The following is a 14,976-nucleotide window of genomic DNA, read 5'->3' on the forward strand; positions in this document are numbered from 1 at the left end:
CTGTCACAGAAATTTTACTTGTGAGACATACATCATTGAAGCCATGAGATGTTTATATTCATATTCAGCAAGGGCACTGATGACCACACAAATGCATGCACACACTGGAAGAGATAAGTACTTATTTTTTTATGTCATTTCACCTCCTTGTCTGTGATTGGAGGGGCGGGGGGGGGGGGGGGGGGGGGGGATAAACGGGATGAAGAAAGTACAAACTATCTTCTATATAGTCAGTCAGCAATGTGTTCCACTTCTGTTAAGGTAATGCACTCACTGGTTGTTACTCACCTGTGCAATAATGAGATATTTAACCATCAACTGACATCTTCTGTGATTATTCTATGGCATCTGAATACGTCATTCATAACATTGTACTGTATTAGCGTACATGGTGAATCACATATTCCACGAAAATGGGACTTTTCTAATTATTTTTGCATATATCTGTGACTGTGCAGACCTCTACATGTATGCACTTACAATACATGGCAGAATGTACTTTTTAGTATGTCCTCTTAAATTCACATATGAAGGGCAGTACTAGACTAAAAGAAACGGTCAGCTGATGGGGCACATCCTGGAGAATAGGAATAGTAAATTTAGAATGGAAGGAAGTGTGAGGGTAGAAATTGTAAAGGGGGACCAAGAATCGAGTAGAGTAAGCACATTCAAATTTATTGTAGGTTGCAGTAGTTATTCAGGAGTGAAGATGCTTGCACAGAATAGACTAGTATGGGGAGCTGCATCACACCAGTCTTTAGACAGAAGACTGGAATGACGATGTAGAATAGGGGGAGTTACCCTGAAGGCATTGCTGCTGTTAGGTATATAATAAAAGACTTGGTAACAAAATTCCTCCTTCCCAGTGAATTTTAATTTAAAGTAATGAATGCCATTTTTTGTTCTGGTATATATTTTAAGTCTGCAGCTCATTGTCTCACGGTAACGCTCTCACTTCCTGAGCACAGGGTCCCAAGTTCGATTCCCAGCGGGTCAGGGATTTTCACCTGCCATGGGATGACTGGGTGTTGTGTCATTTTCATCATCATCGTTCATCCTAATTATGATCGGAGGAACGCAACGGCAAATTACCTCCATTAGGACTTTGCCTAGTACAGCAGTGCGGGTCTCCCGCATCATTCCCTTACACTCTGTCAAGGAGCATGGGACTTCATTTCCATTTATTGTAATCTTCAATGTACATTTCTGGTTTGTTCAAGAATTTTCTTCATATGCTGAAAACCCTTTTTGCCAGCCAGGAAATGGCTAGATTCTTGTGTTACAGTATTATCTAATATGATGTAGGAATCACATTGGATAAACTTACTACAGATAACTGTTTTAGATAAAAGTGCCATTAACTGCTGTGGTTCTGAGAGAATCTCCACCAGTGCAAACAAACTGCTTTGTATAGCTGAAAAGATGGGTTTCAGATGACTGAAATATATATGAATAGAAAAATAAGATTCTCATTACTATGTGTGATGGGATTCAACAAAAGGTTGGTGCCACTTGCATATAGCATAAGTGCACTACGAAATTATTTGTATGAGCAGTCACGGAAGTGGGTTGGATGATATAGACTGGTTCATTTCTTGTTAACTTTGATTTCCATTATCATCCTTTAAAATGCAACAGGGAAATTAAGTAATACATGGATTCACTTCTGATATCTTTTAATCGACTAATACAGAGTCGAAGAAATATTAATTGTGATTATTTCTTCAAAATAACAATCAATATGATTTGCACAAAGCAATATGTCCTTTTTTACACTAACTTATAAGAAGAAATTATTTGTCTTGACTTGGATCTCTAAAGACACAGAGATAAAAGTTATCTCATGACGATTATCATTTTATACAATCCTATGCTAGTTGAAACAATAAAAACACTTCATCATATACATTCTAACCAAATACAGTGGATATATTAAGGTTACTGAAGTTATTGGGCATTGTGTGGGTTTGTGAAAGTTTTCCTCAAATTATAGTGTGTTTTGATGCAGTACTCATCTGTCATCTTTGGCCACTGACACTAATATTTTGGTGGGAAACTTGTGGACAGCGTCTTTATGTCATGGAGTAGTGTATAAGAAAACAAGAAACAATGGAAGTAATGAGAAATGATTATCAGCAGCCATACCTAGATAACAGTGTACTTTATTGAAAAAGATATGAAAACTGGCCAGTGAGTGGGTTGTCAAATTCTCGAATTAAAAAGTCCTAGACCACCTAGTCCATTTGTGACACTGTCCTTTGTAATCAACATGATTTCAATGTGGCCAGCTCTCTTTTATTGTTCACCAACTATTAACTTTTGTGACTGCCCTAATGATGCACAGCAATTTTATTTATTCTTCATGATACAGCAACAGATAAGAAATCGAGAAAAATCAGGAGTCACTGTGTGCTAGGTACATACAGGACATAAGATACATTACGTCACCACCACAATCCTTGCTGGTGCTTCTTTGTTCTGTAATACTGTATAAAAAACTGTCCTTACATTTATAGCTGATAATTTAATTAAATAGATGCAGTAAATATTATTCCAGCAGGGCATGTGATCTGTGTCAGGCTATGAATCATATTGTCCATGGAAGACAATGAGCAAGATAAACACAAGAGCCACAGCTTTACAAATCAGGGTTTGTCTACCCACTTTATGATCCATCTTCATTGCATTTCAACACAGAAAATTTTATCCAGGAGTCAGGCATTAGTTCACCAAAACATAAACAGATAGTCAACATTATTGACTCAAGGTAAGCAGCATGTGATTTGCAAAGTGTTGCTTAGCTTGGAAGAGAAACCATCAGCTGTGACTTCTGAGTGCTTTCACACCAGGAAAGCCTTAGACAACATAATAGTTTTAGTGTTATTTTCTATACCAGTAATTTCACAGTAGCTCTATAAGGGATATTTGTTTCTCAAACTGTTAAGTATTTTTATATGCTGATTTATTTCTTCATCACTGTCATTATCAGTCTGAATATCCACTTGCTTGATGCTGCCTGATGGTAATTGATGGATAAAACTCATTGGAGATGCAATCTTCTGTTTTCGTAATGGGGAAGACTTCTGTGCAGCATCCTTTAAAAATTTTTGTTTGTTGTCTCCCAAATTGAGAGATTCTGAAAAAATGAAAGATTATGGCAAAAGTCATACACATTTAGGATATATAAATTATGAATTTTCCAGTACAAAAAAATCACCCACAGAAAATATAACCTACACAAATTTAACTAAAATTAATTAATTTACATAAAATCTAATAAATACATCTTTACATGGTGTCTCACTATATTTTTCCTGCACTACATTTTGATGCAATCTCTTATTCACACTTGGGCCTTTAGTGGATTGTTTGCATCTCATAGAAACTAAGCTGAAAAATGACATCTTACCTCTCTTCATCATCCTACTTTTTATTCAATAATCAATATTTCAGACAAACTGGCAGCTTTGATCAAAGATGCTGTAATCCATATGATTTTGGAGGTATGTTGATGACATCTTTGTGGTATGTACATATGGGGCTGCAACACTTCCTTCATTTTAGAACATTTAAACTCTGTTCACCTTAGCATTTGTTCCACCATAGAGGAAGAGAAAAATGGATACCTCTGTTTTCTGAATGTCATGCTTTGTAGGAAAAAACATGGCTCACAATCGCTCACAGAGATTGGGTTACCTCAGATCCAGAAAGTTTGTCATCTGAACTTAGCCATCTCCACCCTATTTTTTTCCAGAACGGGTAGTACAATAAGCAGATCCACTGTGTATTTCAACAAACACATATCAAATATCAAGAGCAACCAGAAGATACAAAGAACTCCAGCAGGACGACTTTCCTGCCTTATATTGGCAATGTGTCCTTCAGTATCAGCAAGCTCTTTGTCTAAGTGCGCCAGGAAAATACAGTATGAGAAATCACACTTTAGTCTATATGTTGCATTGTTAAAGACAGATATGATAAACGTAGATGACACACCGAACTATGTAAGCCAAAAATATCTGCTGGTGCTGAGCTACGTCTTGATGTGGAACATGGCATTAATTATGTAGAGACCAAAATCTTATCTGCCTTCACCTATTAGGTTTCCATAATTAAAGAATCAGTAGAAATAAGCATAGCAAATTATTTACTCAACAGAAGAAACATGATTTCAGTTTAGCAAAATACATGAACCAGAATTTGTACCACTTAGGCATCATCGACCACAGGTGAACAATTAAATGAGATCACACTGACTAGGGTTCAGAGCCAGGACAGTAGACAAAATATAAACACCGTGCCTGCATGCATACACTGGGGTCCATTGTATTCCAGCTGGGCTATCCTGTGTTATGTGTGCTGCTTCTGTAGCACATTTCTCCACATCAGGCTCTATATGTCAGTGTTCCCAGTGATGATGTTATACCTCTGGCTCCTCATGCCTGCACTTTTCTAGCAGACCAGCATACAAATTTGTGATCTTCTACAACTCCCCACAGTTGCATTTGAAGGTGAGCAGCTGCCTCGTTGGTATATTGTGTAGTTTTCATGACACTGTCTGAAGCAATGCCTGAAACCCTTTTAAACAGTTGTTACATCAAGGAAGGCGCTCAAACAACACAGCATGAACGATTTTACATTTGACTGAGTGAAAATGATCTCTTGTGTCGTGGTAGTAGCCTTGTCACCACTCTACCACTACTAAGAGACCAATCCTCTCTATTAATCTACCTTACCCTCAGAAAGAAATGTTTACTTTATTATATCTTATTTTTGTAATAAATAGTTACTGGGAACTTCAGTTAGTGAGGCCTGTTTTAAATAATATATAATATGCATATGTGTTTGTGCATATTAAAAGTTACCTTTGCGTTTGTGTGTCTGGATATTTTTTGATGTATCGTTTTTAAAATAGCTGCTGTGCAGAAACTCTCGAGGCAACTGAGATGTTGAACAGCTCTCACCATATGCAGTAGCAGAGGGTGCCCTGCATATATAAACAACATCATAAACATTTGTGTGGCCATGACAACTGTAGTATCATTACTTAAGATACTCTATCTTTTCAGCTACTAAAAATACTTTATGAATGCTTCACTCATTAAATCCAAAACAAGTACCTGAAGGTATAAACTCAAAAATAAAAGAGGAACACATCGCACAAAGAGAAGCACAACAGTAGAAGGGACAAGCCACAATTCACATCACAAGTGGAAATGTGCATGTACAAATAAGATATTCAAAACAGTCAGTGAAATATTAATCAGCTGAACAGTGTAGCTAGAAAAATGATGTTCATTTATTCAAAAGATACTGTGACATGGCCAGAAGTAAGCACTGTGATAGTCCAAATGAAAGTTTCTCTATTGGCAAAATATGTTAATGAAGATTTTTACTTGAAAAGAAATTCTCATAAATTATGATATTTATGTTTTCTTTGTAGAAATCTTTTATGTTGTGGTTGGAATCCCAATTGTGGCTATCTTCTCATCTGCAACATGACACAAATAAAAATCTTTCTTTTAGCTGTACAAAAATTAAACAAATGAAATTAAATTAGCAGCAAAACCTCCAGTATCAAGGCAGATGTATATGTTGAATCACACTTACATTTTGTTCCACGGCATTTTACACTTGATGGAGTTACTTGCTTTAAAGATTTGACTGAAAACCATGTTTCAACAGGATAAGTGTACAGACCTGTCTTAGTAATTTGTTGCAAGCGATGGAGACAAATGAAGTTATTTATGGTAAGATAATATTGATTTATGTTGTTGAAATGTAACACGACACAGAATTTTGTATAGCAGAGATGTTCCAGCTCGTAAGTGAAATAGGAATTTAACGCTATCTTTAAGGGCAAGCAATAATGTTCACAGTACAGCTGATTTGTTCTGAAAGTGTTCGATGATCTAGGTCATTAGACCCATACAGTTATAATTTATCAATCAAATTTGTGTACTGCCTCCATTATAGGTCTTGAATATTTAAAACTGTGTAAAGGAAATCAGCATTAAGAATTTGGTGTATTTAAAATATATTATCTAAAATATACACTGACAGAAAAAATGAATTGCAGCACCAAGGAGTAGTTGTGTGACATAAACAAAAGTTGGTAGGCATGTTTAATCAAGATCATGAAAGACCATGTTTATAAAATTTCATGCCAGTCACATAAGAGTGGTGCGAGTAGTACCACTATGATGATGCAAATTACGTTTGCTTTAAATACACACTGTAAGAGCATTTGTTAGCATTTAGATTGGACATGGCGGGTTGATGTTAATCAAGAATGCGCCTTCAAGGCAACAAAGACACCATTATCAGCACCTTACTGAGTTTGAACGAGGTCATGTAATAGGGCTACAGGGAGCTGGATGTTCCTTCCATGATACTGCAGAAAGACTTGGCAGGAATGTAGCCACTGAACATGATCCTGGTAGGGGTGGTCATGAGAACGTACAGTCATAAGAAGATTGGGCTCCAGACAGCCACATGGCACTACCAAGAGGGAAGATCATCACATTTAGGCTTTGGCTCTGGTGCATTGTACTGCATCTGCAACAGCAGTATGAGCTGCAGTTGGAACCACAGTGACACAATGAACAGTTACAGATCAGTTACTTCAAGGACAGCATGTGCAATCCGTAACTACTAATGGGATACTTGTGTCTATTGTTCCCAGATTTGTTCTTTTCCACTGTCCTATGACTATGTCAGGATTAGTTTTGGTGGTTGTGCCTGGGAAGGGCCCCAAGACATGAACCACTGAAACCAGCGGTATGTATGCAGTGTAACCTACCAGGTCATGTGGCTTCATGCATTGAGTCACATGACGTGGTATGGAGTATGGCGACAAAGAGTGAATTACACCAGGTAAGCATAGGAACATGGGTACCAGGGAAGTTTAGGCAAATGTAGGAAGTAAGCAATTGAAGGTGTAGTTTATTGTAAAGAGTGTTTCACGGAAGTTACAAGTTTAGGAGTTCTCCAATTGTCTTTGCTCATAGATATGTAGTTTATGTGGAGAGATTGCCTGAGTCACATGTAGAACTTTTCTTTTTCCCATCCATTTCTACACTGCCCTACTCCTGCTCCATTTGTGATTCTATTCTGCTATAGGGTTGTTGTATGCTATTGAACTGAGCTAATAAGATAAAACATGGAGCAATGTCACAACAGTATCTTATGGTTTGGATTTTTGTCTTTTTTATCATGTGACACTGACTTAAAAAAGTATAACAATGTTCTGAGAAACCACAGATGCAAGATAGGTCATTACCCATGACATCATTGTTATATCACTCATGGTCCACAGAAGTTCAGTCAGCATGATAGCTGAGAGTCTGCTAAGGTAATTGTCACAATCAGTGAAAGGAAGGACAGAAGAGCATTTCAAGGTTCATGGAAATATGACGAGGAGAAATGTTACTGTGTTTTAGGAGTTGATTTAAGTGGCATAGTTTATAGCTGGCATTGCACCTGTGGTTAAATAAATACATTAGTGATATCATAAATGTAATGAAGCACGATACGCTCAATGGTCTCTATGAGATGAGAGGTGAAGTTTTAGAATTTAAGCATAGTTCTCCAGATGCTACCATCAGATGTGTGACTGCAGTGACTTTATTACAGATTCCTTTTTTTATAAATAATTTGTGTTAACTTCTTGTTGCAAACTTTTATGCCTGTTCCACAAAATAGTAATAAGATGTAATAGACTATTAGGAGAATCTATAATATGGGGGTTAGACAACTAGTTTGATGAATATGAGTGATACATCGATGAAGCTAGGCATGGGTTTAAGGGAGATAATTCATGGAAAAGAACAAATACCTATTTCTGTAATGTCAGGCAAGAGTACTGTTGTAGGACACTCCACACAATCCCAAAACCCCTAGTCCTACAAGATAGTTTGACACTGCTGAATGGACAAGTCACAGTCTTGGACTGTAAATATGTTACGGAAAACTCAGCTTGGAGAATACAGCAGAGAGCACCAAGTGAATTGTGTAATGTGGACATAAGCACATATGTAGTGGACAAAAAGCAAAGTGTGATAACATTTCGAAGTATCCCAGTATTTGTTCACAGGGCAGCCAGTGACTGGAATAATATAAAATGTGGACATATTTTATATGTATCAGGGAATATGTTTTAGCCTCAGAAGAGCTGTAAAAAGGACTTCTAAGAATGATGTGAATCTTTGACTAACTGAATTATATTTCTAGGTACAGTAACAGAGAGAATTTGGAGGGCTGATTTTTTCAAAGAGGAAAAGAGTGTAACAGAGCAACCCTAGGCAAGAGCACTCGTTGCTGTAAAAAAAATACACTTGCAGTTATGTGCTGGTACAGAATTACACTGCGGCACCTGTTGGGCACCGTCACCCATCTGCTCATCGCTGTCCGTTACTTATGAAACCAGGGACACATTGGGATGTGGCATACATGTATTTGTGGCAGCAACATCACAATCTGTTTTGGTGCATATAAATACTGGCTGTCCAGCAAGGCATGTCACAGAACTAGTGAGTCACCAAGTCATATCGTCAGCCTCTACTGTGAATTCGCTAGTGCTCCACTGTCATCCTGACAGGATTGCCTGCCAGGGCAGTCCAGCCACCACTGGAAGGGCTGAGGGCCAAACTGAGGCCCTCCTAGTTGCAGCCAGCTACTTGCCAAAGAGGGGTTTGCTCCCTGAGCGTCTTCTCCCGGTCACTTGCCACAGCTGTGAAAGGAGACTAGCTGTCCCAAACTCAGCCAGCTGTACTGAACTGCCACAGCAGTTTCTGGTGTAGCTTGGCCAACAACTGGTATTGTAGGCCAACAACTGGTATTGTACACCACACAAGGTAATGCTGTGTCTGGGCTGTGCTGAGTTTAGCAGCTGCCACCATCTTCATGGCAATGCATCATTACTAGGGTCTGTGCGTCAAGACCAGCCTTCCAGTGCTGCACCAGATGTGGGCTTCAGCTTGTAATACGAAATACTGAGAAGTAACAAAGGGATTCTGATTCTCCTCTCATTGGGTAGTCTGCGACTCAGTTTGTTGCACCATCCTCCAAAAGAGAACACCTGCCATCCTCTTCAGTACTGATTATACTGAAAAATTTGGTTCATTTGTTAATGACTGTTGTGTATCAGTTCAAACTGTTTGTTACTGGAGAAGGTGTAGAACTAAAAAATTAATAAATTTACAATCCATGTTCATTCTTGCTGATTAAAAAATTATGAAGCAGCTGAATTTCCCAAGAACAAGCCTGATTTAATCTTCAATATAGCAGAGGAATGTGCATTTCAGATCACTTAATTACAGCTAATGTCGGATACAGTTTGGAAAGTTAAGTGCTAAAAAACAGTATTGGCAGTGAACCTGGCTAAATAGGTAGAAAAAAGCTGTAGAGTATGGTAGTCAAAACTGTCAAGAGGAATGTTGTTACTGTATGACACAGTACTTTTTCTTTAGTGAAAAATTTCAAGATTTTGTTGAAAAAGAGGGTTATACTCTTGATCAGTGGTATAGTGCTGAAGAGCCATACTTAAATTTTACAATATTATTCACCAAACATTAGCACCATAAAATTTAATGATATGTTCTAATGCTTAAGGCTCTCACTACTTAACACTGTATTAGTAAATACAGAAGACCAAAAGACCTGAAAAATTTGTGGCAGAAAAATGTTCCTGTGTACCACAAAAGTCATCAAAGTGCATCATTGTCCATAGCTCACTATTATTTTTAAAAGTTAAAAAAATGTAACATATCTATGTGGCTGCTATGGAAAGCTCTTCTATTGCTGGACTACGCTCCATCTCACCTGATGGACATTTATCCAAAATGTGGGAAAGTAACTGCGAAATTTCTTGCATCCAGCATTATGAGCCTAATTACTACCATGGCAAGGCATTATTGAATTTTTACCTGAGATAAATGGAAACTTGTAATCTACCCCTCCCTCAATTTGTTGATGTCACTACTATTTACAATATACTTTTTACTAATCTTCTTTTCTTGTAGGTGGCTTCAGTTCTTCTTGTCTAGGGGCTGAGTCATGAAACTGAAATTTTTGACATTTTAGGTCCTCATGGCTCCAACTGACGTAATTAACTTTGAAGAATGCCAGTGCAAATTTTTTGTTTTGTTGATAATTTATTTTCTCACAGTTTTCTATATCACAGTCTTTTGAATTTTCTCATTAACAAAGTCAAAATTACATTGTTCTTCCTAAAATACAAAAACCCATCCGATCACATCAGAGGCACGCCCACTACTACTTCATCTGCAGTAATAACAATATTCCAAAAAGTTTACAAAGTTTCTTGACAAATGAATTTCTGTTAATTTATATTATTATTTTATAAATAAATCCAGAAATAAACATAATAAATAGCACCAAATTGCATAATTCATAATAGAAATTTTAAGTGTGCCAAATATCTCATAATTTCAAATGTTACTAAAAAAATAATTTTAATTGAACAATCAGAGCTAGTACATATACATCTACATGTAAATCTACATCCATACTCCGCAAGCCACCTGACGGTGTGTGGCGGAGGGTACCCTGAGAACCTCTATCGCTTCTCCCTTCTATTCCAGTCTCGTATTGTTTGTGAAAGAAAGATTGTCGGTATGCCTCTGTGTGGTCTGTAATCTCTCTGATTTTATCCTCGTGCTCTCTTTGCAAGATACGCGTAGGAGGGAGCAATATACTGCATTACAGATTGTAACAAAGAAAATAAAGTTATCTTTTTTAATAGATTTTAGCTTGTAATATAACACACTGTGTACAAAATCATGTGAAATTTTTTATAAAAACAGCTGAGGCAATATTGATCTGTCCAAAATTCGAAAATTAGTTCTGGTATCGACTACTTCTGTTGAGTAAAAGTAATCCTACAGGAGGGAGTCACTTTACAATATCCACCTCACAAAATTTGGAAACAATTTGTTCACAATTTTGTGATCTACTATCAAGTTTGCCAAACAGTGTACAAAATTATGCCAAAAGATAGAATACAGATGTATATTAAGTATCTGATACATATTACAGAAAACTTAAGAAAAATATGTACTATGCAAGTCATAATTTATACGTATATCAGGACATGGTATTCAGATTTTAAGATCCGTGGAACATTCTGTCACAAGACAAATGATACGAAGTCAAAACTACAACTGTAAAACACTAAACTATAGAAATAAGCGCAGTGACAATGTAAATTACTAGAATTACAAATCACAAGTTTGCATCTATAAAGTGACACCTTCAAACTCTTCAAAAGAGAAGAGAAAAAATTCCGCACCTAAATGTATGACGAGTGAGCTGACTCAAAAAACTCATGACATCGGGTACAGACCAGAAGAATGTATTCAGTCATCAGTAGGAATATTACACAAAATCAATCAGCCACTTAAACCAGAGTTTTTAAGAGTATGTTGATTCAGGAAAGGAGAAAATAATGAAAAACGATCAGGCCTAAGGATATGATGTGGGGACTGACCCACGAATCCAAACCACCCCGGGTACACACCAGCAAAAATTTTTCGACATAACAAAATGAATAAAGTTCACAATCATATCACTAAGTTCAATCACACGTAAAGGGTAGTTATAGGAAGCATCAAGCCTTGAGTGATAGTTGCACACTCTCCTTCAGTACACACACACACACACACACACACACACACACACACACACACACAGTCGTCATGACCAGGGATACCCAAAACAAAGTTAAGCATGAATTTGCCCACTACTCTAGTTCCAATGAGATGTAATATTACTCAGGGTAAATACAGGCCATCAGACTCAAAATTATCTTTGAGTGATGACATAATGGAGAGGACCAAAATCAGTGTGTAAAATCAGAAATGTATACACCTAGTTATACTGCATATACTCTTCCACACTATTTGCTAATTGTTCGTACAAACTAACCTACGTACATAGAGGCCTAGAAGATTCCTTTACAATTGATAAAAAAATACACACTGATTTAAAGTTACGCGAGGTATTTGGAGGTTAATCCCTCTACTTGAGAAAACATACATTTGTGTGGAATATCACTGCCCATGCCAGTTTCTAAGCAAACAGTTCCATGGATTCTTATTATAGGGTAACTTCTTGTCTAACAATTTACATAGTTGACAGGTGCTTGTGTACATTGCCCCACACCCATGATCCCTTGTAATTCAACTACACCAGCAAGGGTACAGCCATACACCAATGTGGAGTGGATCCACCCACATCTCTCAGTTTCCTCCCTAGAGTTCTCATCACACACTCCAATGGCTAGGTTACTTCCTGTCTAACATTCACATCAAATCCTGCAACACTGTTTTTTGTACTAAGTATGCTGTTCAATACCACCCTCACATTACATGACATATGCTCTGCATATATTTATATTGACAAAAAGAAAAGTATACAGGGTTTACGTCAGACTGGATTAAAAGGTGTTCACATATGAAACTTTAATAAATAGAGCTAAATGTAACGAAAAAATGAACTAATAAGGTGATACACATAGATATTCTAAGACACTATTCCTAATTCTTACAGTACAAAATATGAAAATTTATTACTAGTTATTTAATGGCATTGTCCCACTTCAAAATTGTAAAAGGAGATACTCATTTAGACTCGTAGCATAAATGATCAAATTCTAAAGCACAAATCTATAACAACACAATATTCTATAGTTGTATGAACTTGTAAATATAGTGTGTCACAGATTTAAACACAGTCAATAGATAAGAAAGAACTTTAGAAAGCACATCATCTTACATACTACATTCATGGCAACAAGACAGAACTTTAGAGATAACATGATCTTACATATTACATCCCTGACAAACAACACAATTATGTACTTGTATGAATCTGCAAACATAGAGTATATTTTCTTCCAAAGTAGGGGTCACTATAATCCGTGTTCAAAGGTCTTGTCTTCTATACGGAAAGTTAAAAGTACCTGAGATTTTACCAATTTGCTTTGCTTACCTGTAGCTCTCTTATCTTTATATCTAGAATGGGCAATTCCACAAAAAGATATTATGGGCTGTTACATTTCTTTCTGCTGTTTTTGAATCCTCCTATTTGGAGCAATGATCATTCTTTTTCTATACATATACGTTGCAGAGTTCTGATAGGTGAGGAAATCTTGATAGTCAATAAAAGTGTTTGCTTGCCTTCTCTCTTTCAGCTTTCCTTGTGCAGATTATGCTCAATGTTTGGAAATAATTTACTTTTGAAGAGTCAGTTTCACAAGGCTGGTCTAAGGGCCCAATGACACAAGCCACAGTTTAGAGGATCCATAACACGAACAGCCCGATCGAGGTGGTCTCCTCACAGATCCTTGATTGTGTTTAAATCCAGGAGGTTTGATGGCCAGAGGAGAATGGTAAACTCATCCTGTTGCACTTCAAACCACACACATACACTGCACGCTGGACATGTTGCACTGTCCTACTGGCAGAACTATTGGGCTGAGGGAAAACAAATTGCATGTACGAGTGGACATGGTCCCCAAAGATAGATGCATACTTTTCTTGATCCATTGTGCCTTTCAAAATGATGAAATCATCCAGGGGATGACACAAAATCATTCCTAGATCAATTACAATCACTCTTGGTTGGAGGGTGTTTTATTCCCTGACGTTTTACAACATATATGCCAACAGCCATGTCAGATGTAGCATAAAATGTGATTCATCTGAAAAGGCCACCTGTCGCCACTCGGTGGACATCCAATTGTGGTAGTCCTAAGCAAATTCCACCCTTCACTGCTTATTACTAACAGCCGGCTTGTGTGCATGAACCAAGCACCTACTGCAGAGGCCCTTATGCAGCAACATATGCTGAACAGTCACTGAGGAGACACTATTGGTAACCTGTCAGTTCCTCTGGGCAGTCAGTTGCTCAACTGTGGCCTGTCTATTCCCCCGTATACATCTATACAGCCATCATACAACTCTGTCATGTATGGCCCACGGTACACCACAGCTGCCTTGGCAACGGTTTTGGTCAGCACCATTTGCCATGCACAGTATACTTTAACCATGGTGGCATGCAAACAGCTTACAGACTTTGCTACTTCAGAGATGCTTCCACCCTTGGTCCACAAGCCATTATCATGCTCTTTTGGACATCAGGTAAATTGCTCCATTTCCACATGACAACAATGACTGCACTGTTTTTGGTGTCCCCCATACCCGCCGCTCCCCCATTCCTCCCTCCGGCATGTTTTATATGCCCCCCACTGTTAGGGCTATCACCTGCTGTCTTTGAGTGATTAATGCATGTTGACATCTTACATAGGTGGTGATCACATTAATATAACTGGACTGTGTCTCATAATTAGTAGCGGCCGCTCGGTGTATCAAGCTGAGAGGAGTGTCAAGGGCATCAAAAGTGCAAGTGCAAGATTTGTATACAGTGTGTATCAGAACTATTTTTGAAAACTGTCATGGTGAAGAAAAGGGGGGGAAGGGTGGCACAAAATGGTAAGCCACATGTGTGGCAAAATGTTCTCAAACCAGCCCTGTAGTTATTTGGTATGTAGTGTATTCTATGGCCTATTACAAGGACACTACAGTTTTCAGTCTTGTAGAAAATTTATAAAAAGTTAAAACCAGGCTTGATGGAAAATTCATGGACTCTGATTCAAGCCTCCCATTTCTGTCAAAATCAGAATATCAAGCTGAATTGAAGCACTGGACCAACTCACATGTTTTTTTCAATTTTCTTCATTTACTGCATTTAATGGAGCTGTAAGAAAATCCTTGATTATTTGAAAGTTTTTAGTATCTATCGATAATAATAGATGGTGACATGAGCACTATTGGCAAAATCAAACACAGCCACTTCTATGTGTACAACTGTGACTTAATCCATAATCCAATAATTCATATGTAAGAAGACATGTGGAAACTAGAACAGTTTCCTAGTCAATAATCCACCACTTGT

The 14,976-nt window shown here is 37.6% G+C and overlaps 1 protein-coding gene across 1 annotated transcript in view; it reads right to left on the bottom strand.

Moving 5' to 3' along the window:
- Positions 1-1,659: 1,659 nt before the first annotated feature.
- Positions 1,660-14,976, bottom strand: part of LOC126267090 (uncharacterized) — a 92,836-nt gene continuing 79,519 nt past the window's right edge. The window contains exons 5-6 of the mRNA XM_049971958.1: positions 4,866-4,987; positions 1,660-3,136 (exon numbers count right to left, since the gene is read on the bottom strand). Coding sequence (XP_049827915.1) covers positions 2,913-3,136; positions 4,866-4,987 — 346 coding nt within the window. The 3' untranslated portion in view covers positions 1,660-2,912. The remainder of the gene's footprint in view (positions 3,137-4,865; positions 4,988-14,976) is intronic.

Source organism: Schistocerca gregaria, chromosome 4 (genome assembly GCF_023897955.1).
Source record: "Schistocerca gregaria isolate iqSchGreg1 chromosome 4, iqSchGreg1.2, whole genome shotgun sequence".
NCBI lineage: Eukaryota > Metazoa > Arthropoda > Insecta > Orthoptera > Acrididae > Schistocerca > Schistocerca gregaria.